Source organism: Chenopodium album, chromosome 14, assembly GCF_948465745.1.
Source record: "Chenopodium album chromosome 14, dcCheAlbu1.1, whole genome shotgun sequence".
In the NCBI taxonomy this organism is placed as follows: Eukaryota; Viridiplantae; Streptophyta; class Magnoliopsida; order Caryophyllales; family Amaranthaceae; genus Chenopodium; species Chenopodium album.
In genome coordinates, this window is record NC_137847.1 from 31469806 (window position 1) to 31495628 (window position 25823).

At 34.3% G+C, this 25823-nt stretch overlaps 1 protein-coding gene across 2 annotated transcripts in view; it reads left to right on the plus strand.

Annotated features, from left to right (window-relative positions):
* Window positions 1-420: 420 nt before the first annotated feature.
* The window catches only part of LOC145580194 (187-kDa microtubule-associated protein AIR9-like), a 37364-nt gene continuing 11961 nt past the window's right edge, over window positions 421-25823 (plus strand). Inside the window, exons 1-30 of one of the 2 annotated variants that reach the window (XM_081637593.1) lie at window positions 421-559; window positions 1238-2133; window positions 3661-3732; window positions 5423-5488; window positions 5620-5691; window positions 5776-5841; window positions 5960-6022; window positions 6106-6171; window positions 7480-7579; window positions 7658-7759; window positions 12818-13044; window positions 13156-13270; window positions 14918-15038; window positions 15343-15518; window positions 16861-16996; window positions 17807-17907; window positions 17984-18031; window positions 19160-19344; window positions 19435-19552; window positions 20060-20187; window positions 20287-20455; window positions 20814-20932; window positions 21347-21515; window positions 21951-22035; window positions 22112-22185; window positions 22248-22370; window positions 24258-24453; window positions 24546-24667; window positions 25023-25230; window positions 25584-25657. In XM_081637593.1, coding sequence (XP_081493719.1) covers window positions 1282-2133; window positions 3661-3732; window positions 5423-5488; window positions 5620-5691; window positions 5776-5841; window positions 5960-6022; window positions 6106-6171; window positions 7480-7579; window positions 7658-7759; window positions 12818-13044; window positions 13156-13270; window positions 14918-15038; window positions 15343-15518; window positions 16861-16996; window positions 17807-17907; window positions 17984-18031; window positions 19160-19344; window positions 19435-19552; window positions 20060-20187; window positions 20287-20455; window positions 20814-20932; window positions 21347-21515; window positions 21951-22035; window positions 22112-22185; window positions 22248-22370; window positions 24258-24453; window positions 24546-24667; window positions 25023-25230; window positions 25584-25657 — 4153 coding nt within the window. In that variant the 5' untranslated portion in view covers window positions 421-559; window positions 1238-1281. The remainder of the gene's footprint in view (window positions 560-1237; window positions 2134-3660; window positions 3733-5422; window positions 5489-5619; window positions 5692-5775; window positions 5842-5959; window positions 6023-6105; window positions 6172-7479; window positions 7580-7657; window positions 7760-12817; window positions 13045-13155; window positions 13271-14917; window positions 15039-15342; window positions 15519-16860; window positions 16997-17806; window positions 17908-17983; window positions 18032-19159; window positions 19345-19434; window positions 19553-20059; window positions 20188-20286; window positions 20456-20813; window positions 20933-21346; window positions 21516-21950; window positions 22036-22111; window positions 22186-22247; window positions 22371-24257; window positions 24454-24545; window positions 24668-25022; window positions 25231-25583; window positions 25658-25823) is intronic. The other variant, XM_081637594.1, reaches the window with a different exon arrangement.

Here is a 25823-nt window from a genome sequence, read left to right on the forward strand (position 1 = left end):
CAAAATTGGATGTTCTTTACAAAACAGGTACATGTTTTTTACAAAATAAATATATGTTCATTATAAAATAGCTAAATGTTCTTTCCGTATTTTTTGTCTGTACCAAGCAAGATAGGAACTGCTGTATCTTAAAATTTTCAGGACTAACCAACCTTTTGATAAATGATTAAGATAGCCAGCATTTGAAACGCAAAGCGACAATCTACTTTGAAATTTCATTGGAGGGAATATTACCCTCCCACACTCCCCGTTATTTTTTAAAATTAAGAACCAATCTTTTTCTTTAATTTTAAATAATTTCATTAAAGAATCTAAGCATGGATTATCCAACTAACTGCGTTTACACTCTCTCTCCCCTCCTTGCATTGCAATGGGCAACAAATTTGAAAAACGGAAGAATTACTTGTCTTTAATAATTTCTTTCTTTCTTCCACTTTTAAACTTTAAAGCTTCATTCACTTTCACTCTCTTTTTCTCTCTCCTCCATTAAAGCGTACTTTGAATTCTCCATTGAAGCGGCTTTCTAAGCTTTCTCTCTTCTACCGAAACAACTTCCAAGGTAATAATTTTGTTTCATTTTTGTAACAATTGAATGTCGGTTTGACAATCTAGTGTTTAGTTTCACACTATTGTTTGTATTATATATAGTCAATTTAGGGTTGAACTGTTGAACTTTTCGTTTTAGTTATGAAAGATTATAACCAGCGATTTTGTTGCTTGAATTTTATCGTTTGCATTTTGAGTTGCTAGTGTTAAGCGAGAACAATTTTATGCGAAGTTTTGAGCTTAATTATGATGATTTTGTTGAATTTGGTGGCAAATGTGTTGCCGGTTTTTCTGATTAACTATGAAAATGGTCCTTTTTTCCCGGCCAGGCCGGGCGGGGTGGCCGGGTGGGCATGGAGATAAGTTGTTAGGAATAATCATTATACTACCTCCATTTCATTTTATTTGCAACTTTGGTGTATGATTTGTGAGATATAATAATTCCAAAGTTGCAAAATAATATGAAATAGAGGTAGTATTATTATTTGGATACTAAATTGTATTGGTGGGATTTTCCTGTTATTATTCTTGAGTCTGGGACGGGGTTTATTGTTAATGACCTAAAAGACAAATGTGGTTGGTTTGAAATGGTGCATTACTCAAACCTACCAAACTGATTACTAGTTAAATTAATAATGTCGGTGTTGCAATGATTGATTTGGGTTGTGTGTAACTTGTTCATTTCTGGTAGAAGGATTGCTCGACACATTCTTGGAGGTTGTGTTCTGGTCTTAAATGGAGGATCCTATTGTGCAATCTCAGCCATTGATGTCTGAAGGGATTGAGGAACTATGCAATGGTTCTGCTGATGGTGGTGAAAAAGTTGTGGAAGTGATGAAAGCAGCTGTTGGGTCGAGTAATAGGAGAGCAGAAGCAAGGAGTAGTTTAGGTTTGAAAACAGGTGTGGCTAAATCACGTGTAAGTGGGAGTCCACATAATCCCAATGTGGTACCTGTAAGGGCAAGAAGAAGTAGCACTGGTGGGTCGGGTGAAAAGCAGTCTATTCCTGCAAAAAAGCAGCAGTCTGGTTCTGGTTTGGCGGGAAGAAAAACTGCTGGTCCTTCTGTTTCAGAGCCAGTACGGCGATCATTGCCAGAAACAAGGACGTCCAAGGTTTCTGATGTTGGTAAGAGTGTTAGCAAAATGGGTATCAAAGATACAAAATCAGGGCCAATTTCACCTGGGGCTAGAACTTCGAAGATGTCTACAAGCTCTAGTTTGAGTAAGAATGATTCTGATAACAAGTTGTCATTTACACGTGCTATAGGTTCCTCAACAAGTAAGTTTCATTCTTCTCCTTCAGTTGATAGTACAGCAAGCAGCACTACCAAAAAGTTAGTGTCAAAGAACTCTACACAGTCAGCTCAATCCCCTTCAGTATCAAGTGGATTGAAGAAAAGTACCAAGCTTTCTTCACCTTTGGCTTGGTCTCCATCTGTAAGTAGTGGATTCAGAAAAGGTACCGTGTCAGCTTCACGGGACCAGAGTTCAAGCTCATCTGGTCGAAAGAAGGCAGCAACCTCTGATTGCCAGGATTCTCATTTCATAGTTCTGCCACAGGTAGAGACTAAAGCTGGGGATGATGTGGTAAGTTGCTATCATTGCTTTAGTTGCAGTCTAATTGCTATTTGTGCCTGCATACTGCATGTGTCTGTTTGTAGAAGCTTGCAACATGATCACAGTCAGGGTCCTATTCCTATAATTGATAGACTCTATCTATCCTACAAGTGAGGTTGCCTGTAGTTGGGTATGATAGTGCTTCATGATTTTAGCAGAATTATATATTAAATATTTATGAAATCACCTGAACTCATTCTTTCATGGTAAATTATTTACAAATTGATGCACTGTGTCTATGGAAGATAAAAATAGTACTTGGTAGAAGACTAAAAAAATTGCTTGTTGATGAGCTATTGCGGAATACAGAATGGACATTTTTTTTTTGGTGTAAAATCATTAGCTTTGTTTGGAATGAGCAAGGTTTAACCTTTTGATGTTAAAGTGCTCTCTTAACTTAGATATGGACAGAGAAAGTTTGGTTTAATGAAGCGTGGAAAATGGTTTGTTGATATTTTGGTGGTGCATTTGTAAAGGATCCAACCAATATGGGAATATAGCCTCCCATGACAAGGTTTTGAGATCGAACTATAGTGAGAGATAGTCGGTTTCTGAGATAAATCTACATAATACACCCTAACATCCACAATTAAAGGTAATCCCTCTTAAACTTGTAAAGAAACTGTAGGAAAATCACAAAACTATGTAAAAAAAAAGGAAAGAACTAGTGACTATATTATGGTGATCGAGCATCTGATGCTCATTGGTGATACAGGGAATGGAGTCAAGTCATGAAGAAGTAGGAACTACTTTGTGAGTTTATACTCTAACATCTCCATGTGCAAAATGACGGTGTTGAGCCTATTAATGATAGTAATCAATTGATTGGTGTTTTGCGTCTATGGTTGGGCATACAGTGGTTGATTTTTGGTAGTGTGATTGGTGGTGAAATATTAGATGGTTAAGCTAGAATTCAAGTTAGGGTTGCTGCTGGCCAGAATGAAGAAGGATAGAAAGCAACTAAGAAAGTCACACAGAGGTATTGATGGAGAAGTGGATTAATTGGTGGGGTTTGAGTGTTTTTTTTTGGTGTGGTTTAGGGGGAAGCAAAGGTTACAAATTATGAGAAATACATGCAAATTATTCATATTGTTAATGTCATTCCATGCATAATCATTTTTTGTTGTCTGTTAGAGTTAAGCATATTTGTGATTCTATTATAGTTAGCAAAGAATTTAACTTGTAAATATATGTTTAAAAGTTTTTCTCCAAGAGGACTACTTATCCTCTTGTGTTCCTCTTTGTGAGTTTTTATACACTCTATTCTTTAATAATGTGTTCTTGTTACAAGTTATTGGTAGATTATCTATTTCTACCTTTTCATTCAGTTTAAGTAGAACAGATTAGATCCCCGTTACTGCATTTTACTTAGTTATTTTCTAGGATTTGTCCTTCTCACTTATTAATTTCTTTCCAATGCTTTAGTATTTCTCTTATCCCTTGGTGACAATATTAACATGCTTTTTGCTTGATGGTTGCTTCATGTTGTGGTTTTAGAGGCTAGATCTGAGAGGTTTGAGGATCCGTAGCCTGAACGCAAGTGGTGTGAATTTGTCTCAAAATTTAGAGGTACTTTTCTTATAATAAATTCCTTCTAAGATGGCATACAATGAAAATTGTCTTACTTTCTCTTTAATACCTATATTTGACATACTATCATAAAAAATGTGCATGCACTGTTTATATACTTGATGTAAGCTTCAACGCAAAGTTACAAATTTACAATTTCTTGAATTTGGTGCTAATGGGGTAGAATAGATTGTTACTTTGCTCTAGACATACAGATAGATACGTGTGAAACCAGTTAGATTTAATGATTTATTGGAATGAATGGCTTAAAATGGCTTCGTAAGCTTCCTTAAGCAAAGATACCAATTTTGTTTAAGAAAATTGTAACAAAATTGTAAGTGTTTTGCCATTTTTTTCAGTTTGAAAAACCACATTTCTTTCTCTCTTTTCCAAATTAAGTACGGTTTGCAAGATTTGTAATCTTGTTTGCAGTGGTCAATTGGCTATTGACCAGCTTGGTAAAACTTTGTGTGGACATACAATATTTAACTTCTACCTTTCTTTCTTATTAGTTGCAACAAAGGAATTCTAATATGTCTCACTATTAATACCCTTTTGTTGCAACTGATAAGATTAGGTAGTAGCTCAATTCAGCCTTTATCTCTTAAATATAAAACCTTCTTATGAAGGCGGTTTTTTTCCACATTGCAAGTGTTAATAAAAAAATAATGGGATCTTATGCGGGAGCATGAGGTGAATCCACAATAAAAAATAAACCGCCATCTAAATAAACTTTTTACACCTCAAGTAGTTTATTTGATGTAAAAATTAAACTACTTTACATCTTCATTTATTTTTATGTGAGATAGTGGTTAGCCTGCCAGGTAAAACCACTATTCAAGGTATTTGTTTTGCTAGATCAATTGCTGTAGTAGTTGCCCCTAGAAATTTTTATGTCAAAAAAAGGGAAATTCTCATTGGCAACCCTATGAAATTGCACTTTCTCTTTGGTAAACTTAAAAAAAACTTAATTTCTTTGGTAACCTTATATTCTTGATTAATCTCATTCATGGCATTAATATGGTTAAAACCTAAGATATCTTGATTAAGTAACTATATTTAGTAGTTGATACGACTAATCTAGGGTTTGTTGATTTTCCAATAATTAGTGAGGAAGGTGAACAATAATTGACAACATGAAATGAAGTAGCAATCAACCACAAAGCTTAAAGTAATTCTTAATCCTAGCCAACACCAAGTAAAGCAAAGATTTAAGGAGCAATTACCAAGATTATATCAATCACAAAGATAGAGGAGAGAGAAAACCTCAATTGGTTTCAATTAAGCAAAAAGATGTCCAAACAACAAATATCACCCTATTTATAGGGGTATTACAAAAAGCTAGAGTTCTTAAATTATAGCCCTTGGATTACAAATGAAAGACTAAGATTAAAATGAAAAACCTAAGAGGAAAAAGGACAAAAAACAGCCTGTCGAACGGGGGTATAAGACTACAAGAGTGGTCCCTCTGAGCTCCGTTGTTTTTAGTATTACTTTCTCTTTTTGTTGTGGTTATTATATTGTTGGTCCTCCAAATCAGTCTGTTACCTTTCACAAACTACGGACAGGTGTTTCCTTGGCCCCTCTTAAGATGGAAATCAAGGGGGCAGTTATCTATGTATGAAAAGCAAATGTATATACTTCTAGAGAGTACCTTAATATCTTACCCATTGGTGTATTTTTTTGGCAGTTCGTTTATCTCAGGGACAATTTATTATCTTCGTTAGAAGGCATTGAAATACTTAAAAGAGTTAAGGTCAGTTTATTATTTTGTATTGGTTTCTTGGCACAACTTTGTTAACCAATTACCTTATAAAGCTATTCGACTTCACTGTGTTCTAATGCACTATTATGTGCAACTAATTTGATGTTGTTTATAATGACCAGGTTCTTGATTTGAGTTTCAACGAATTTAAAGGGCTCGGATTCGAACCACTTGGGAACTGCCAAGTCCTACAGGTCTTAATTAGACTTTTTATCATGTACTTGTTTTTATACGAATCTATTTAGCATGCTCTTGAAAAGTCTCTATGTTTCATGTAGCAACTTTATCTTGCTGGGAATCAAATAACATCACTTTCAAGCCTCCCAGAGCTTCCTAATTTGGAGGTTGTCTCTTGATTCAATATAGGTTATATTGCACTTGTTTACACTTCATGATCGCTGCGTTGTTTTTCTACTTTACTTTTTCTGAATTGCTTTTCTTGTTTTCTTTTCCTTTATACAGTTTCTCTCCGTCGCTCAAAATAAATTGAAGTCTCTCTCTATGGCGAGTCAACCTCGGCTACAGGTCTGCTTTTGCAAAATGATAAAGTTTTGGCTTATAATTCATGTTTATATTTAGCTGTTGAAGCTGCTTGTTACTCTCTTCAGGTGTTAGCTGCAAGCAAAAACAAAATATCATCTCTCAAGGGTTTCCCGCATTTACCATCTCTTGAGGTTAGCTTTCTATCACTACCCCCTTTGAAAAGAGCTATCTTTCTTTGTTAGTAGCACTAGTTACCCCTGGTCATTCGGGTTGTATTGTGCTATATTGTAGTGCTAGTTTTTCAGCCAATGCATTGCTGGGTTTTCTTGCATCACACAAGTTATTAAAATATAAATATTCAGGAATTTTGACTTATATCCAAGAGTCATACTTTAATTAGGTGTATAGTAAGGGAAAGAGATGGTCTGATTACCTTTGTTGTTTGTTGGGCCAAATTTGTCATTCCCTTTTACCCTGTTACATTTTGACTTACCCCCAAAATGCCCCACCTCCAAAAATTTCCATTTTCTTTCCTCTGACACCCTTAAAACCATAGAGCACCAATAACACTAGCTCACTACCTCTGGTATTTTACCTTTGGCATCTATTCTTCCTTTTCTTTCTTTGTTTTCCTTGATCCGGTTTCCAAATCTCCAATCTCCATTGTTGTCCTCAGATGCTGTCTCCTCTTTTCTATCTTGTTTATTTGGTTAATTTTAGTATTTGGGGTGGTGCTGCACGGTATGGTGGTGTTTCGTGGTGCTGTGGGGGTGTTGCTGATGGTAGTGGGTTGCATTATGGTGTAAGGTGGTAGTATGTTGTGTAACGGTGTAGCTGTGTAGGGTGGTGTAGGTTGGGTTGTGCAGTATTGATGGTCTGATGGAGCTTGGTGGTGCTGGCGGTTCGTGTGAAAAAAAGAGAAGGGAAGCAGATCTTGTTCATCCCTATCTCATCTTAAAACAAACACAATGTAAAATTTAGGGGTTCGTATTTCCTTTCTCCTTGTTTGCCTTTCTTGAAGTCATTCTTCTTCCCTTCATGTGTACAAACTAAATGATCCTAATGGTTAGTATTCTTGTTCAATGAGAATAGAGTTTGATTTATTCACATCTCTTATCCAATTTTGTTTTACCTCAACTTATTGCATACGAATTCATATAAGCTAAATTAAATACTTAATGTGTCACTCTTGGAAAAGCTTCCCTTACACGTATATTATTTATTAAGTTAAATGAAACCTTTATATAGTTACGTGCATAAGTTGGATCAAAATATAAGTTTAATTTTAGAACTTAATAAATTACATATACCTTGTTTTTTCATAATGTTCTTAATTTTTGTTTCATAATGTTCTTAATATATTTTTGTTTCATAATGAACTTAACATAATCCTTTTTTTTTATATTTATTTTTTATTTTTTTATTATGTGTTTTCTACTTTTTTTGTCTTCCCATATGTTTGTTATGTGCCATGCCTTGACATCACTCACATGGTGCAGCACTTAAGAGTCGAGGAGAACCCGATCCTCCGGATGCCTCATATAGAAGCAGCATCCATTTTGCTTGTTGGTCCTACGTTAAAGAAGTTTAATGACAAAGGTTAGTGTTTTCCCTTATACAAGAAATCGATCACTATTGTGATAGAATCTCTCATTTCATTTTTACTGTTTGTTTCAGACCTGTCTAAGGAAGAAATCACAATTGCTAAGCACTACCCTACGTGTACTGCCCTCTGCATAAGGGATGGTTGGGAATTTTGCTCTCCGGACTGTGTTGCAGGTTGGTTTTCTAAGGTATATGATCAGTTATGGATCAAGTTAGTACCAACTTAGAATCCCTACCTTATAAAAAGTATAAGATAACTCTTAGGAATAGTGTGCTACCAACTATACCCTTAAAACTGTGAACAAAAATATGTACAAAAATCCGTATTTATATTTTTACCCTCATTAATATGTGTACCCTGACAAGGGAATTAACGCGTTGTCAAATGTCTATCCCTAGATCAAATACAATTTATACAACCTAAGCAAACCTAATACGAGTATAAGGCAAGCATAGGGGTCGAATCACAGGGAACGAATAAAACACCACCAAATGTTATCAACAACTATGCTAGTCCGGAATAGGAGATAAGTAAACTAAAGTCTAAAGATGCTAAAACAAGAAATAAGACACTAAGGGAAACGGTTTAGGTATAGTATTCACTCAAACATAAACAAAGGCATAGAAGTTGAATTAATCATGAACTAAACACGCTTGAATATCGAAGTAAGAGGTCCAATCTAGCCACCTATCAGGGTCAATTGGCTTCTCCTAACATAGCCTCTATGCTATCACATTAGAACCATATATTAGAAGGTGAAATCAAGTAATAAACGATACAAATGAATCTTGCTAGGTCCGCTATCGCATCTTCAAGCAATAATTCACCTCCAATCAACTAACAACATGCATTTTGCAAGTAGATTGAAGAACTTCGAGCATATAAAGACTTTAATCACAAACAAATCAACTCCAAACCCTAAAACATGCTTAAGATCCAACTAAACTACAACCATCCCCTTAATGGAGAAATTACTCACTATTCATGCCAACAACAAGATTAATTAATAAATAGCCAATCATTAATATGATTAACAAGCAATACTAACAACTAAAACAAGAATAAAATAGCAAGATAAAGAGAAAAGAGTAAGGAGATGCTCATTGATTGAACTTGAAGGTCTACAAAGAGGTTGATTAACCTTCTTCTTCAAAATCCAAGTTCAACAATGGAGAAACCCTCACTTTCTCTCTCTAAATTACTCTAATCCTAATCTAAACCTAGAGAGAGAAGCTCTCCTAAAACTAATTAAGAGAATATAATAATAGTTGATTGTTCTAATTACCCCAAAAATGGGTATTTATACTAAGCTAGGAAAAATAAGAAAGATAAAAGAATAAAAGAAAATGAGAAAGTAAGAAGGAAAACAAAAGAAAATTAAATTGGAAAGGAATAAGAAAAGGAAAAAGGAAAATAAAAAGAATTAAGAAAAGAAAATTAAAATAAAGAAAATGAAATAAAAATAAACAAAACAAATCCCATAAATCATCAGACTCATTTTCCTTCTCGAATTGAAGCTGCTCTAATGGGGAACGATTCCCTCCAATGCGCCTCACCAAGTATCATCATCATTAAATCACCACCATTCATCCTCAACCGCAATTATCAAGCATCAAATCAAGACCGTTCGATCTCCATAAATAATCACGTGCAAAGCTCGTGATTGGTTCGAATTATACCCAGACTTGCGCGCCCGCGAAGACGTCGCGCAATTGCTACTGCCTAAAATCTGTTTTCTGGACTCCATTTGTGCGTCTTCTCACAGGGCTGCGCGCCCGCGAAAAGCTCTAAATAAATTGGGGCTTTATTGAGGTTCGATTGTTGGGGCTGAATTGGGGCTGAATTGCGGTTGTGAGGGAGGAGTAGAGGAGATGGAAACGGTGGGTGAATTGCGGGTTGTGAGGGAGCAGCTGCGACATTTATTTGGTGTGAAGGTGGTGGTTGATTGAGGTGATTATTGCGGTGGTGGTGGGCTGGAATTGGTGTTCGCCGATGGTGGTTGCAAGTTGCTGCTGGGAATGGCTGTTGTAGGTGGCTGTTCTGATTCGGTTGATGCGGTTTTGTTGTTTGCATGAGCAGGGCTGCTGAGATGGTGAAGGGGGTAATTAAGGTGGCAGGTGGTTGATTTGAGTGTGCAGAGGTGGGAAGATCGAGGGAGCAGGGGAGTTCTGATTGGTGGTGTTGGTGCTCGGTTTGGGTGGCTGGTTGCTGGCCAGTTGGTGAAGTGGAGGAGTTGCGGTTGGTTGATGGGAATAGGTTGGAGTTGGAGTGTAGTTAACTGAGAAGATAGGGACCAGGGGAGGTTGGCTTTGTGTGGTGAAGGATAAGGTTTTGGTGGGGTGTAGGATAAGCTGGCAGCATAGTAGCAACATAGGCATTGTTTCCTTGCTCAAATTGGCGCCCGAACTCACTTGACATGAAACCCGAACACCTACACACAAAACTGAGGAAAGGATTGGGACAAAGAGAATAAAATAAATAATAAAAATAAGAGAAATAAAACTAAACTAATAAAAATTATATAAAATTATTCAAGTATATAAAATCAATAAAATAACAAAATAAACTTAAAAACTAATATATAAACCAAATAAACTAAAACATGCCAAAATTACCAAAATAAAAAGAAAATTTATTGAATAGAAAACAAGAGAATAAAAGGGAAAATAGAGGAAAATAAAGAAAACAAGAGAATAAAAGGGGAAATAGAGGAAAATAAATACGAAAAATGACTCTAAAACTACTCCCTGAGAGTGACATACCCTCATTAATGTATTTAATGCTTTTTTTTTCATTAAACATATCATCAATTAAATCAAAGTTTTTTTTTTTTTTTTTTTTTTTTTTTTTTTTTTTTTTTTTATTTGAATAAAAAAAAACTTCTAATGCTTTATACTTCATATGTTATTATTATTATTTGAAAAGAAAAAAAAACTTTATGTACAAAGAGACTGTTTATACCAAGAGACTATTTATTTTTACTCTTTCGTGGTTTGTCGTCGTTTAACTACAACTATTGTTAAGGTTTATTAGCTTTTGAAATTTACGTTATTTGATGGCACATAAACAACGTTATGGGACTGTGAATGGGATTCATATTAAAAAGTGGTATTTGAGCAGACGTTATCAAGAGGGTAAAGAACTTAAAAATCCTAAAATCAAGGGAAATCAATGATAGAAAAAAATGGTATTAATTATGGGAGAGAAATTGAAGGAATTTAAGAGGAAAAATATTATTAAGTGATTATTGCTTTAGTATTAGGTATATATATTAGATGGTCGTAGAACATTAAGGAACTTACATTTTGAAGTTTTTAGCTGCAATATTTCACATATTATGACCTAAGCTCACAAAAAGTCATCGGGAAAAAAATCACGCTAGAAATAGTATGCTAAGTATTATTGAAACATGGAGATAAATTAAGAATTCTAAATTAACAATTGCCCCTTAAGATATGAAGGGATAATAATATTATATGAAGGGATGCAAATCAATTAAAATATAATTTAATAGTAATTTTGGAATAATACCCTTTAACTTTAGAGAGTTTAAAAATATAATCATCATAAAAGATTTAGGTGCGCTTTCAATCTCTTCTTCAAAGCCACCACATAAGCACATAAACCAAATGGTACGTAAAAAACTACCGCGAAACCAAAGGTGTAAAAACACGCCAATACAACTTCTCCGCAAGAGCTAGCCCCTCCGCGCGCACCCTAGTTACTGTAAAATTAACAATGAGACGACTTCCGGAAAATCAAGGTCAGCGATGTCAAAAAAATGTTAGAAGGAAAAATAGATTGGGCATGTGTAAAGAGAATCTCTAAATCTCTTTAAAAGTTTAAGGAAAAATTATTTGTGCTTAATCTATTATCATAACCCCATAAAGAAATAAGCAAGACGGGTTTATGTCATATTGACTCTTAAAGTCTTAACTTGTAGACATTTAACTGATCTCCAAAATTGGAAAAAACCTATTCTACAAAAGGAAGCTGTTTCACAATTTAGAGTCATCACTAGCTCACTACCAAGGTATAAACAATGGACATTGGGGATAGTAGTTTATCTAATTTCCATTTATACTGTTTATCATCACGAACAGTTTCCTCTAGTTTTTTAAAATTGGTTGTCTATCCAAAACAAGCATGTGTCCATGTGAAATCTTCAACTTGGCTTTCCAAATAGTTTGTTTTGTAAGTAAATGAAAAAAGTGCTACAGATTTAAACATGCAATGGAGCTCCCTTAACCAATCCCACTAAAATTGTGAACTTACCCAACCATGGATTCTGAAGATTGTATCTATATGTGATATCCCTTGAATAATTCAACTCTTTACAAATTGGGCCTTGCATAAAGTAGAGCGATGACAGTTGATACTCTTTATTTTTATTTTTTAAAAATTTTGGGAGATGAAACGTGGTTCAGAGAATGGGGTACTCCCTTGCATATGATCCCTCCTGATACTAGGACTGAGTTGCCTGTAGTTTTTTCTTACAGTGCAGTGTGATTGATACTTTTTTTTGGATGGGTAATAAAGAATTTGTTAGGGGCATAAAAGGGTGTTGACCCCCCAAAAAAGGAGTAGAGCTAGGGTTGAGAATATTTATCCCCCAAGACAGTGACAAATTTTCTTTTTCTTAAGAACCTGTGGACAAAACTTGTTCCTTTTTTGATAGAATTATTCATGAGCGCTCTTTGAAGTCAAGATAGTGATGCTTTTGCTGAAGTGCTCGACAACATCAAGTCATCAACTATACAAGATCCTCAAAAATAATATTTCATATGGAGTGACAAGGATTTCCTCTAAGAAATATGTGGATTCTTTTCCTTCCATGTACACCACCGAATAGTCAAAGGAACTACTCTCCACATGTCTGCAATCCATTTGTTTTTGAATCCCACTCTTGAGCTGTTATAGCGATTCACTTCACTGTTGAACTTTATATATTTCATATAAAAACTCAAGTGCCAAAAAAATAGTACCTAATGACAAAATGAAGTAGTTGGTTACTTACTCTTCAAATTTGCAGACTATGGCCACTATGCTGGCAAGCCATATGATTTTCATTGAAATTATATGCCTGAGAGCTTTTTTTACATTATCTGCGCTCCTTTTTCCAAAAATTACAAAGCACTGGTGTTCCACCAGAAAAGGGTAGTAAGTGTAATATTGAATTTTCTATTTATGTACAGTTTACTGAATATTGCATTATATATATTCTTTTGCAGACTCAACTTTTGACTTCCTCGTTGAACAATGGAGGGATCAACTGCCCCCAGGATTTCTCCTCAAGGAAGCATCAATTGATCTGCCTTTTGAGGAAGATGCTTGCCGCTGCCACTTTATTTTCCTTCAAGACCATGGGAATGACTCGAACTTGGTTTTAAAATATCAATGGTATGTCGGAGAAGGGGTTCTTTCAAATTTCAAGGCAATTCCTGATGCCATTTCTGAGGTAATATGCTTTTCTCTCTTTAACAGTTTAACACTTGAGGATCCCAAAGTAATTTTTGATCTGTAAATGGTGTGTTGTTGCCTCTGCTTGATCATTTGGTCTCTCTGACAGGTCTACTGTCCAAAGCATGATGAAGTTGAGAAGTACTTGAAGGTTGAATGCATTCCTGTATTTGGGGAGACAGAATACCCTCCAATTTTTGCAATTTCTTCACAAGTCTCTCCTGGTGTGTTAATTTTTTTTATTTATAGTTGTATTTTGTGCTGTATAAATTTTAGAACTTGGATTGTTAATTATTAAACTATTTGCAAAGTTATTGGTTCCAATCTTGAATATTTCTTGTTTCCACATCTAGTAATGATGCTTAGCAGGAGATATAATATTCTGTTGATCTGAGTTGTAAAGCCTTGCCTATAATCATTCAATGATATTAGATAGGTTTCTGTGAATAAATGCTGCAAAGATAAATTATTATTGGAAGGAGATGGAATTCTGTGCTACATTCGTCGTCACTTGTTTCCCATTAATGAAATACTCCCTTTGTTTTTTTTTTTTTTTTTTTTTTTTTTTATTTGCATCACTTGAGAATGCACGGAGTTTTAGGAGAGTAATATTATATTATGATTGAGTGAATAAATTCTTATAGTAAAAGTAAGATGCGGATCATGAAAGAGAAAGTATGTGAGAGAGAATAAATATTTTTATTATTTAAGTAGGGACTAATGGACTATGGAAGAGAGAGAACTGATAAAATAATTTGAGTGGGGTATAAAGTAAGAGAGAGAAATGATAAAATATAGTATAAAGTTACCAAATATAGAAGTGATGCATTTCAAAAAAAAATACCCATTAAACGAAAGTGATGCAAATAAAAAAAAAAAACGGAGGGAGTAATTTTATATGTTTAAACTAAATGAAGGAAATAAAATAGTATAGGAGCAGTATTAGTAGCACTCGGTTGCAGAAGGTGCCGGTGAAGGTGGCCTTAGATGAGGAGGGCTGTGATTTTTGCTGTCATTGTGTTGGCTTTTGGGAGGGCTTTGGCGGTTGCTTTATAGTGATTTTTCGTGATTGTTCATTCGGATTATAGATTGGTTTCGGCTTGGGAATGGCTTGACGTGTTGTTCTTTTCATTGGGTTTTTTGATAATATTTTAATTGATTACTATCTGAAGTGTAGGATTACATTGGTGGATGTTTTCAAAGGATGAAAGTCTATTTTGTTGCCAGATATGTACTTCATCTGTTATTTTAGTTCCATTAATTATGAGCTCTGACCCATGTATAATTTTGATCCTTAATATTGTGAATGTTTGCTAGTAATTATTACAAAAAGTTGATTATTTGTACTTTATACTTATACGCTGAGACAGATTTAAATCCAACATAAGTACATAACTGTTATTCTTTATTTCTAAATAACGAATGGCAATGATGGTCAAAGTGAGGTATATGGACGATATCAAAATTCAACATTTTACAGCATAAGCACATGCCATTCTTAATTTATAAATAAGCAATGGCAATGGTGGTCAAAGTAAGGTATGTGGATGATGATGTCAATGTTACAACTAAACTATACGCTGAGACAAATTAAGATCCAACATAAGTACATAACTTTCATTCTTAATTTTGAATAACCGATGGAAATGATGGTCAAAGTGAGGTATATGGATGATGTCAAAAGTCAATATGTTACAACTTAAAAAAATGAAGTACTTTTGTAAGGCAAATGTGTTAGTTATTTACAGTATGAAATGTGGTAGCATATGTGCATCAATGAACTAGTCATTTAAATATGAACATCAAACTATTTGGTGACTGATAATCTGATATTATTGCTGTTGCTCATTGGATATCTACTATCCTTGAAGGAACTGGATGTCCAAAGGTCTTGAATCTTGATGTGCGTGGTGACCTTGTTGAGGGAAACATCATTAAGGGCTGTGCTGAGGTTGCTTGGTGTGGTGGGACTCCTGGAAAAGGTGTCTCCAGGTGAAATTTATTTGCATTAATTTTCTAATATTCCATTCCACTGTTAAATCCAAGCTTTGATCTATTAAGAGGCTTTCTAGAAAGTAGTTCTTAAAAGACCCAAAATTTGTCTTGTGTTCTGTTTTTGTTGGAAAATGGCTGATGGTATAGCTGATCCCATAGATTTGTGATTTACCTATGAAGCAAAATATTGAACCATTGTTGCATGACTGTTGCACAGTAGTGCTATTATAAACTTTCTGACTTATGGATCAGCAATTGCCATATTTGATTTTGCTTGTATGATAAATTCACAATTTCACAGTTGGTTAAGGAGAAAATGGAACAGCAGCCCTGCAGTAATTCATGGAGCTGAAGAAGCTAAATATCAATTGACTATAGATGATGTTGATTCAAGTTTAGTTTTTATGTACACTCCGGTAACAGCTGAAGGTGCCAAAGGAGAACCTCAGTATGCCATCACTGATTATGTAAAATCAGGTGCGTGAGCTTTTAATCCGCTAATTTTTTAGATTTTATTTCTGTCCCCAACTTTGTTACTTTTAGAATAATTGTGCATTATGAATAATACTCTTTTTTGTTCCTGTTCTGTTTTTTTTTATTTTTATTTTTTTATTTGTATCCTTCTGATCTTTTCGCAATACTATGAATTGGTAAATACAAGCAAAATTGGATTGATTCATTGGCTTTTCACTGTAACTGCATTGCTCCTCTAATATGTTCTTTTAGCTACATCCTGAGACTAAAATACTTTAGTAGCATTTAGCAAGCTCACATTGATGTATATAAATGCTTAATCTGTTATACGTCGAAGAGATTTATCTGATATGGGCACTATACATTTGCTTGCACTCGGTAGGGTGATTCTCTCGTCCCAAGAGAAAATTTTCTTAACTTTCCTGTATAAAATGTAAACAAAAGTCAGAGAAGGCGAGTTAAAGATAATAAGTGTTGAGTGTTAACAGAGACTACATTGTGTTTTAGGATGAAGAATACTGAAGTGGGACTGAGAATAGACATGCTGTGTTGTGACAGTCATGCAGTTTTGGAAGATCATGTAGTGTAACTGGTGTTGTTATCTTCACTTCAGTTAGTTTAATATTGCTAAATTCGTTGTTCTTGTAGGTACGTGAATGGTATATATCTTATGTTCAACTGTTATTTATTATCAGGCACATGGTTTTAGGAGAGTTTTGGTGTTGGGAACTTTTTATGTTGAGAATAAGTGAATATGAAAATAAAGTAGCTAGTATTGTTTATTGTTAATTAATTGAGGTGAGAGAAAGTGGGAACCATAATGCTTTAATTGCGTAGAGAGAAGATGAAAACAAATAAAAGGAGGAAAAGTAAAACATTATATATAGAGTGGAGTCTGGACCCATCTCAAGAAAGACTTTTATTCTTTTTTATTTTATTTATTTTATTTATTTTTTGTGGGACTATCTATTAACTTTTTATTATTTATTTATTTATTTTTTTAATTTTGGGATTTACTCTCAACACAAGCATATTTGCTTTCTAATATTTAAGGATGCTGTATTGAAATGAGGTGCAATTTAGGAGACATTCACCCTTGTGAGATCTGGATGTGCATGTTTACCCCAGCTGTTTGACTACTGTTAACATACTTCATTCAACTAGAGTTGATTTTTCATTAGCTGGATATTTTGAATGCATTTGATTGATGCATTTTACTGTCTGGTTATGTTTTAGTATTCGTTTGTGATCATAATAACCCTGTTTCTTTCTTGGTGTATGAGTATACAATTCAGAGAAATGTAATAGTTATTATTGTCTGACTATGATCATTATCAATGGTCAGCTCCTCCATCAGTCTCTAATTTACGGATAATTGGAGATTATGTTGAAGGCAACACTATCAAGGGTGTTGGAGATTACTTTGGAGGAAGAGAAGGTCCTAGCAAGTATGAGTGGCTGCGTGCCAATAAGGAAACAAGGTTAGCTCATATCTGGTGTGATTATTGAGTGTTCATTACTTTAAAAGTTTGTTTATTCTTTCTTATTACCATAATGTTGTTATTTTGGCCTCATATGTTTTCTTGAGGAATGGTGAATTGTTCTATGTACAGGTCGGTCTAGTAAATAAATTTGTCATGAGACATTAGTATGTTTATACCTCATTTTCTTAGATGCTGTATGTTGCCTAGTGTGTATGAATGAGTGTGATTAGGTGGCAGTTGTTAGAGCAAAGGGTTAAGAAGATCTGCAGGATCAACATGGCACCCTGGTTGATGTTTGCTGTCTTCATTCATAGAACATTGTCCAGACAGAACTAAACCAGACCTAGGATTGCCCTACCCAAACCTATAGTTAATCTGCAATTTTACCTGAGATGATATTGACCCTAAACCGATCTGATCAGAGAATCAACGCTACTGATAATTATTTTCTTTTATCTAACAATTTGTTCACTTACCTTGGCCAAACTGTAATCAAATCAAACACCAGATATTAACCAAATCCAAATGATCAAACAAAATGACTCATTTGTCACCTCATTTCATCTCTAACAACGTACTAGTCATATAACGTTTGAACATTTAGTTATATTATGTTTTAAAATTTCAAGTACTCTATCATAAAACTTTAAATTGGAAAAATATTGGATAAAATTCTGGTCAAATTTTGTCTTGTTCACTGGTAAAAAGTTTCAGCTGTTATAGTTAAGGTGATGCTTAGTTTTTTTTTTCTTTGGCCACAGAAATCAGTGTAAAAGCTTATCTCATTTCCTAATTATTTGTCTTCAGGGTATCTGAATTAATATTAAGTGGGGCTCCTGAATATACCTTGACACGGGACGATGTTGGCTGCCGTGTGGTTTTCACATATATACCTGTGAATTTTGAGGGTCTGCTATCTCTCTATTGTCTTGTATAGTTTGATATATATATTTCTATGTTTCTAATTTCTGTGTCAATTTGTAGGTAAAGAAGGTGAATCTGCTTCTGCGTTTTCTGATATAGTTAAGCAAGGTAATGGCTAAGATACTCCCTTATTCTGATTCTTCTGGTTATATCTGGAGGTTTGTGAAGAAATTGTCTCATGTGGATGTCTCTTTGTGCTATGTTTGATCTACTTTTTCATGTTTGAGTTTTTGTCATGTCATTGCCATTTATATTGAATCTTCTATATATAGCTTGGGGGTTGAAGAAGGAGGCTCATGATTCATAAAGCCATTTCTTTGTGCTATATTGATGTATTACTTTTCCAACATATTGTGTGGGCCAGCAATGCATTGTTATCTAACTTATGTTGACTGTTGTTCGTACATTGGATATATTCCATGGGGCATGATTTAGAGAGTTAATTAACAGCATGTTGATCATGTCTGAAATTGTGTCTGGTATACTAAGTTCCCTTGATATGTTGTAATTTTTTTGATTGTAAGATATTTATTGAAGCATTTTCTTATTTTTGGAAAATGTGTGAGATGAATATGTTTTGTAATGTTTATTGGGAATTTAGAATTTTAATACAACGTATATATATCATCATTAGAAGATGGTTTATCATGTGACAATTGGTAGTTACTATATTTCAACTAGGGATTAAAAAGGAGGTGGACAAAATGATATTTGTTACTTCTAAAGTATTAGACAATACTTTATGGATTAGTTCTCCTCGAATTCCAGTGTACATGCTTTCCACAGCCTTTTTCTTAGTTGATGAAATTTCTCAGCTAAGTACCAGCACAATATGCTTGCTTAGTGAGGCTCTGTATGTAACTGCACTATTAATTATAGCGATTGAACCTTGAATTATTATCTAGCTTGGAGGAATATGTTAATTCTTGTATTTAGTTTTCCCAATATGCTTGGGTAGTTCTGAGAGTTAAGAGTCTAAAAAGGTTCATATTTTATTTATTTTTACTTTTAGTTTGACTTTCTTCTTTGATTACTGATGATACGAGTCACACGACAGCCACTTAGTGCTACTGATATAGACATTCTATGGTAGCCATAATAAAAAATATTGAGAATGATGCCTGAGAGCTGCTCGAATGTTTATATTTATTTCTTATTAGATGGATGAACTAGAATTTTGTAAATTGTAAATTTATGTGGAAAGCATACATCCTTATGTTGTATTACAAACTGCAGCACCTCCAAAGGTAACGAATACAAGAATTGTTGGTGAACTTAGAGAGGGAAGTAAGATTACCGTAAGTGGTACAGTTACTGGAGGAACAGAAGGGGCCAGCAGAGCACAATGGTTTAAAACAAGCTCTTTTACTTTATCTGGGGAGGATGGCCTAGAAGCTTTAAGCATGTCCAAGATTGCAAAGGTGGGATTCTTAATCATATTATGGGTTACATATATAAGAATCTTTTCCAATTTTGTGCTTATGTCTATTGCCACTACTACACTTATGCAGGCCTTTCGCATACCATTAGGAGCTGTTAGCTACTATATTGTTGCAAAATTTACTCCAATGACCCCTGATGGTGAAGCTGGTGAACCAGCTTATGTTATATCTGAGATGACTGTTGAGAGTACGTGTAACTTTATAAGCTTATATAAAATTCACATATATTATTCTCTCTCTCTCTCTTTCTGTCTCTCTTATTTTTATTTATTTATTTATTTATTTTGAGAGGGGGTGGGCCGGTGGGGTTCCAAACCGTAGTTTATAAGAGAATGATTGTCACAAAATTGTAAGCTATATTGCGGAAGGCCGGAACCAAATGTTGTGTCCAAGTTATTAAATTTGACTCTACTGTTGCAACTCTTCTCGCATTTGTATTTCAATAATGTAATGAAACTTTGATCATCATTCATTCATTCATAAAAAAATGTTAAGAGGAATGTATTCCTGTTTTTTGTTTTTTTAATTTATTTTTTAATTATTTATATTTATTTCTATACTGTATATTTTTATGTTTATGTTTATGTTTATTTTATTTATTTATTTTTGTTTAGCCAATTACAATTAAGCATATAGCTAGCATTCCTTCTAAGCCAAGATCAAACTCTTCTCTTACCTTTACAACATCTTGCAGCTCTTCCTCCAAGTTTGAATTTCTTGTCAGTCACTGGTGATTATGCAGAAGGTGAAATGTTGACAGCCTCCTATGGTTATATAGGTGGTCACGAAGGCAGAAGTATTTACAACTGGTATCTTCATGAGGTATTAGTTACCATTTATGGTGTTACTACAGGTTCTCTTCTTTCATCTGACCTCCCCTAAAAGTTAACATGTCATAGCTAACATTTTCTCTATTCATAGGATGAAACTGAAACAGGCACTTTAATCAATGAGGTTTTGGGGCATCTTCAGTTTCGAATACCCAAGGAAGCCATTGGCAAATTTATAGCCTTCAAATGCATACCTGTTCGAGATGATGGTATGATTGGCAAAGAAAACATTTGCATGGGACATGAGCGTGTTCGTGCTGGTAAATACATCTAATTTACCTTCTTCATTGTATTTATTTCTACAACATTTTTTTGGAAAGGTCTTATTTGTTTTCATCCTATATCATTTGAGATCATGTTTGAATTCGTCTCGTAATCAATTTGGAATTAGATATAGGTTTATGTCAATTGCAATCATTAGTGCCTAGTTCCTTAATCAAAGAAAAGGAAACTTGTATCTGGTTGCCCACGTTAAAGGCTATTGGGACTCATGTGCAGTGAATAACACATTCTCAAAAATATAGCTGGTTGATCATGTTATTTTTTTTCTTATGTAAACTGAAGACTTTAATAAATTTATAATTAACAGTGTTGGATACTTGAAATTTTGTTTGACAGGAAGCCCAAGGTTGATATCTTTGCAAATAGCTGGCAAATCTGTTGAAGGATCAACATTGGTTGCTGAGAAATTATATTGGGGAGGTGAAGAGGGAGAATCAGTTTTTCGCTGGTTTCGGGTACTGCATCCAGTTTATGTTGCATGTGACTGATATTCGCTCTCACTCAAGTCCTAGACTTTATTTTTCATGTGCATTTTGAATCAATCTCTGTTCAGATTATTTTTACTATTCGTCATGTTGTGGTTGTGAGCTTAAATTTATTCTTACTCCGTTTTGTTTTAATTGCAATGTGGTGGTGGGAGATGCATAATTTTCAAGGCGAGGAGAGATATAAAAAGAGAAACCCGCATGATTAGGAGAGGAACATAGAGAACAGTTAGCCAAAAAAAAAGCAATGTAGCATACATTTTGCAACTTTCCAAAGAATATTTTCGAATAAAAATAGAATGAAGTGAGAATGATCTAGTTTTATTTTCGAATTTTATTAGATGCAATTACTGTGTTCTTAGCATATTTTATTTGTAATTACAGACTGATTCAAGTGGGCAACAGATTGAAATCAATGATGCTATGACAGCATCATACACACTTTCGGTTGAAGATGTTGGATGTTTAATATCAGTATCCTGTGAACCTGTTAGAAGTGACTGGGCACGTGGTCCAGAAGTAATCTCTGAGCAATTTGGTCCCATAGTACCTGGTAAATATCTAGTAGTCTTTGATGATGTTTATGGTTTCACGTTTCTGTTATAGAAAAAAATTGAACTATTTAGTTCTTACCTATACCAGATTTATCTGCTCTATGCAACATAGTAATAGGCATTTATACTACCTTGTGCTGAAAATGTTGAGTAACATTTGTTTTAGCGGCCACTATTAAACAAACTAACTTATGGTTTTTTCTTCAATTCAACCCATTGATTTAGAAAACAAACGAACGCAATTGAGCAATTGACATGTAATTTTTTTTTTTGTCCTCAAATGTCTGTTGGGGGGTGTTCAGAAGGTTCTTTGAAAATTTTGTGAAATCAGGTGGCCTGTTTTAAGAAAAAAAAAAAAAGAGATTATACCCCATATCAAGTTTGGTTGATCATTTTGAAAATTACTCTTTCTCTGATTATATGACATTATGTAGGTCTTCCATCCTGTGAGAAACTGAAGTTCTCAGGTTCTATGATGGAAGGGGAACGATTGGCATTCATTGCTTCATATCATGGAGGGTGAGAATGTAATTCAAAATTTTAACTTCCCATTTTCTTCAATTGTACTTCTAATCACCTTTCTGATCTGTTCCAGGGTAAAAGGCAACTGTTGTACTGAATGGTTTAGAATTCAAAACAATGGTCACAAGGAGAAACTATGTGCTGATGGTGAGGAGAGAATTTTCATGCTATATAATGAAATGAATGGTTATCTAAATATGTCATATTAGCAGATTATCTGGATCTAACCCTTGATGATGTTGGGAGCTGCATTGAAATTATTTTTACGCCTGTTCGGGATGATGGAATAAGAGGAATTCCCCAGAGTATTATATCTGATGTTATCATTCCTGGTAGGTGGTTTGAACACACAAATTTGCTTCATTATATTTCTTCCTATGTTTTTAATAACTGATTTTAACCATTGTGCATGTTTTTGATGTACGTTGACTATTCTTGCTAGTCTGTGCTAACAATTTTTGCACTAAGCTGCTTTGTTCTTATTAGATTGATTAGATTTAATAAAATTCTATCAGTATGCTTGCAGATTTGCTCTTTAAATTGACTGCTTGGCTGAAAGTTACCCCACTTTTTCTTTAATTTTTAAAACTTACTGCCTTTGTTTTTTTTTTTTTTAGTTGACAAGTTTTGACTTTAGCACTATTCACACACTTACCTTTGACCGTATTTTGTGATTTATACGTAATGAAAAATGTAGTCAGGTGTGATCTTGTTAGATTCGTCACGATATATATTTTCAAACTATCAACTTTTTATAATTTTTGCTTATTGGTAATTAAAGGCATTAATGGTTAAATTTGTGCATTGACAAAAGTGACTAAAGAAATGTGTCAACGAAAAAGAAACGAAGGAAGTAGAAGTAATATTTAGCCTGTGTACCCTGATTTTCTTTTTATTTTATTTTTTTTACTAAAAGTTGATTCATAAATAAAAAGTCATACGCCATTACAAAGAGATTTATATCTAATAAATACATGATAATTGAATCTAATCAAAACACCCTTTCAAAAAAGCTACGATCGTTGTTGCAAATCGTACATTTTTATACCCTCTTTCATATCGTTGTGATATACAAACTTTTTCGACGAGGGGGTCTATTGATCTGTTGTAGCCGTGAAGAAAATTTGCGTCTGATTTATCTGATTGTACTCGAACAATTAACCTCTTATTTGATCCTGCACAAATCTTTACCTCAAAAACAAAACTTGAAAAAAACCACCATAGGGGCACTTACGCCATTGAAGCCCACTATAAAGGTACTTGCTACACTCAAAGAATGTAGATTTATTGTATTAATAACAAAAACATAAATTAAATAATGGAAAAGGGTCGAGCAATTTTGCTATTTCCGGCCTATGAAACACTTATTTTGAAGAACCCCAGAGAGAAAAAAAGAGAGAGAAATAGAGAAGAGGCTGATTTTTACTTTGATTATGTGTATTTGGAAAATTGACCGGCTACAATTGGCACAATTTCTTGCAGGCAGTGGATGAGGGGATTAACACCCACAAAAGAAACATATAGAATAAAACTTAAGAGTATTACCCTGAAAGAAGTCGCCACATTACTTCAACTATAATGTTAACGGTGATGAGAATTGAACCCTTAACTCTGGGTTAGGAGGTAGGAGCTCTGCCTGTTGTAATGGATTTACAAGGTTAAGTAACAATGTGTTAGTTACGTGCAGGGGAAGGTGAAAGGATGTTTGATTGATCTCGAGTAATATAAAAAATTACACAAATAGGCTAGGATGCTAGGTTAAAAACCTAGTGATATCCCCGTGCTGGGTTGTTTGTAGGGGGTAAACAAATTCAACTCCCACTGATTCTAAGGATACTTTGACTTCTTGAATTCATTTCTTTTTTTTTTCGTGGTTATACACTTATACATCACCTGTTTCTGACTAATATTTTGTTAGGAAAACAAACTATATTCTGACCTATTTGATTACTAGTATGATTCCTTGAGGCCTGACCCCATGTAGTTTCTTATCAACATAAATTCCATGACACTTGGATTTGGGCAGCTGTCTTCTGTAGAAATTTGTCTTCATGGCAACCTGTTATCTTGTGATGGTTGGATGGAATATGATATATGAGTATGGACTATCGATATGTGTTTTTTTTTTTTTTTTTTTTTTTTTGTAATCTTTTATTCACTTAGTCAAACATTACTAATGTTTATTTTTTTGTTTTTGTTTCTATTTTTATATTTGCCAGCTGATCCTGTGGGTTTGGAGCTCACTATTCCTGGTTGCTGTGAGGCTGAGGTGGTGCTTCCACATAAGATATACTTTGGCGGACATGAAGGTGTTGGGGAATATATTTGGTACAGAACAAAGAATAAGCTTCATGGATCTGATTTGAGTAGCATATCTGATACATATGATGATATTGTTATTTGTGGTAGAGACTTGTAAGTAATATATTGCTTGGGTCTGTACATAGTTTAACATATCCATTTCCATGCTGTAGTTCAATAATTCTGATGATGAATTGATGTTACAGAACATACACACCATTTCTTGATGATTTGGGGACATATTTGGTGCTATATTGGGTTCCAATTCGTGATGACGGGAAACCGGGCAAGCCATTGGTTTCAATTTGTGATGATCCAGTTGCCCCAGGTATAAAGCGGTTCACTTTTTAATATGCATGCAGTTTCCTTTGTAGGCAATTCTAATGGATATAAACACGTGACTGTTAACTTATGATTGTATGGACAGGATCTGTTGTTCTTTTTCTTGTAGTAATTTTCTTAGGGGCTGGTGGTGTTGGATGGAGTATGTAGTGATGAGAGCTATCTGGTGCTTCTTTTATTAGATTTTGGCTGTAGATTATCTATTCATCTGTGATTAATTGCCCAAGCACATGGTTCTGTTACATGCTAGCATTTTGCACCTGGTTGTTTGCTTGGAAATGGGCTGTATGCGAGTTCCCAGTAGTCACTAATATTAAAGTTGAACTGTTTGACTTTTACAGCTCATCCCGTTGTCAGAAATATTGGTGTGAAATCTTTGAATTTAAGCACTTATTCTGGCAAAGGTGAATATTTTGGGGGACATGAAGGATCAAGCTTGTTCAGCTGGTACAGAGAAACAGCTGAGGGCACAATTACTTTAATTAATGGGGCTGATTCTCTGACATATGAAGTCACTGAATCGGATTACAATTGTCGTTTGTTGTTTGGGTAAGTTATTATAATGTATCTGCATAGTGTATGTAAGAGCCAAGCCATATTTTTGATGGTGGGGGATGCATATTTGACCCTTATTTTGACTAATTTTATCTCTTGAAGCTATTCGTGATTTCATATTTATGAATCACCTTTTTACATAATGAATATAAAAAAGTAACCATTACTGGAATAATTTCCATGGAATTTAAATTTCTATTTTTAGTTTTTTACTTTATTTATTTATATTTATATAGGAAGTTACATTTGTTGATTCTTAAATGTTGACTTTTATATGTAACAGGGTAACTTAGATTTTAGCTAATCTATGCTTTGAAATTTTGCTGCATTAAATCTTTTTGCAACAGATATACACCAGTTCGTTTGGATTCAGTCGTTGGGGAACTCAGGCTTTCAGATCCGACAGACCTTATATTTCCTGGTAAGACTGCTTCTGAGGAATGTCCTTTGCATGTGCTATGAATTAGTTTTATGATCTGTCTCAAACTATTAGGACCTCACTTGTGTGTCTGCACATGCATATCAGGTGGGTGATGTGTGTGTGTGTGTGTGTGTGTGTGTGTACACACGCTCCTTTGCTTGTGTAA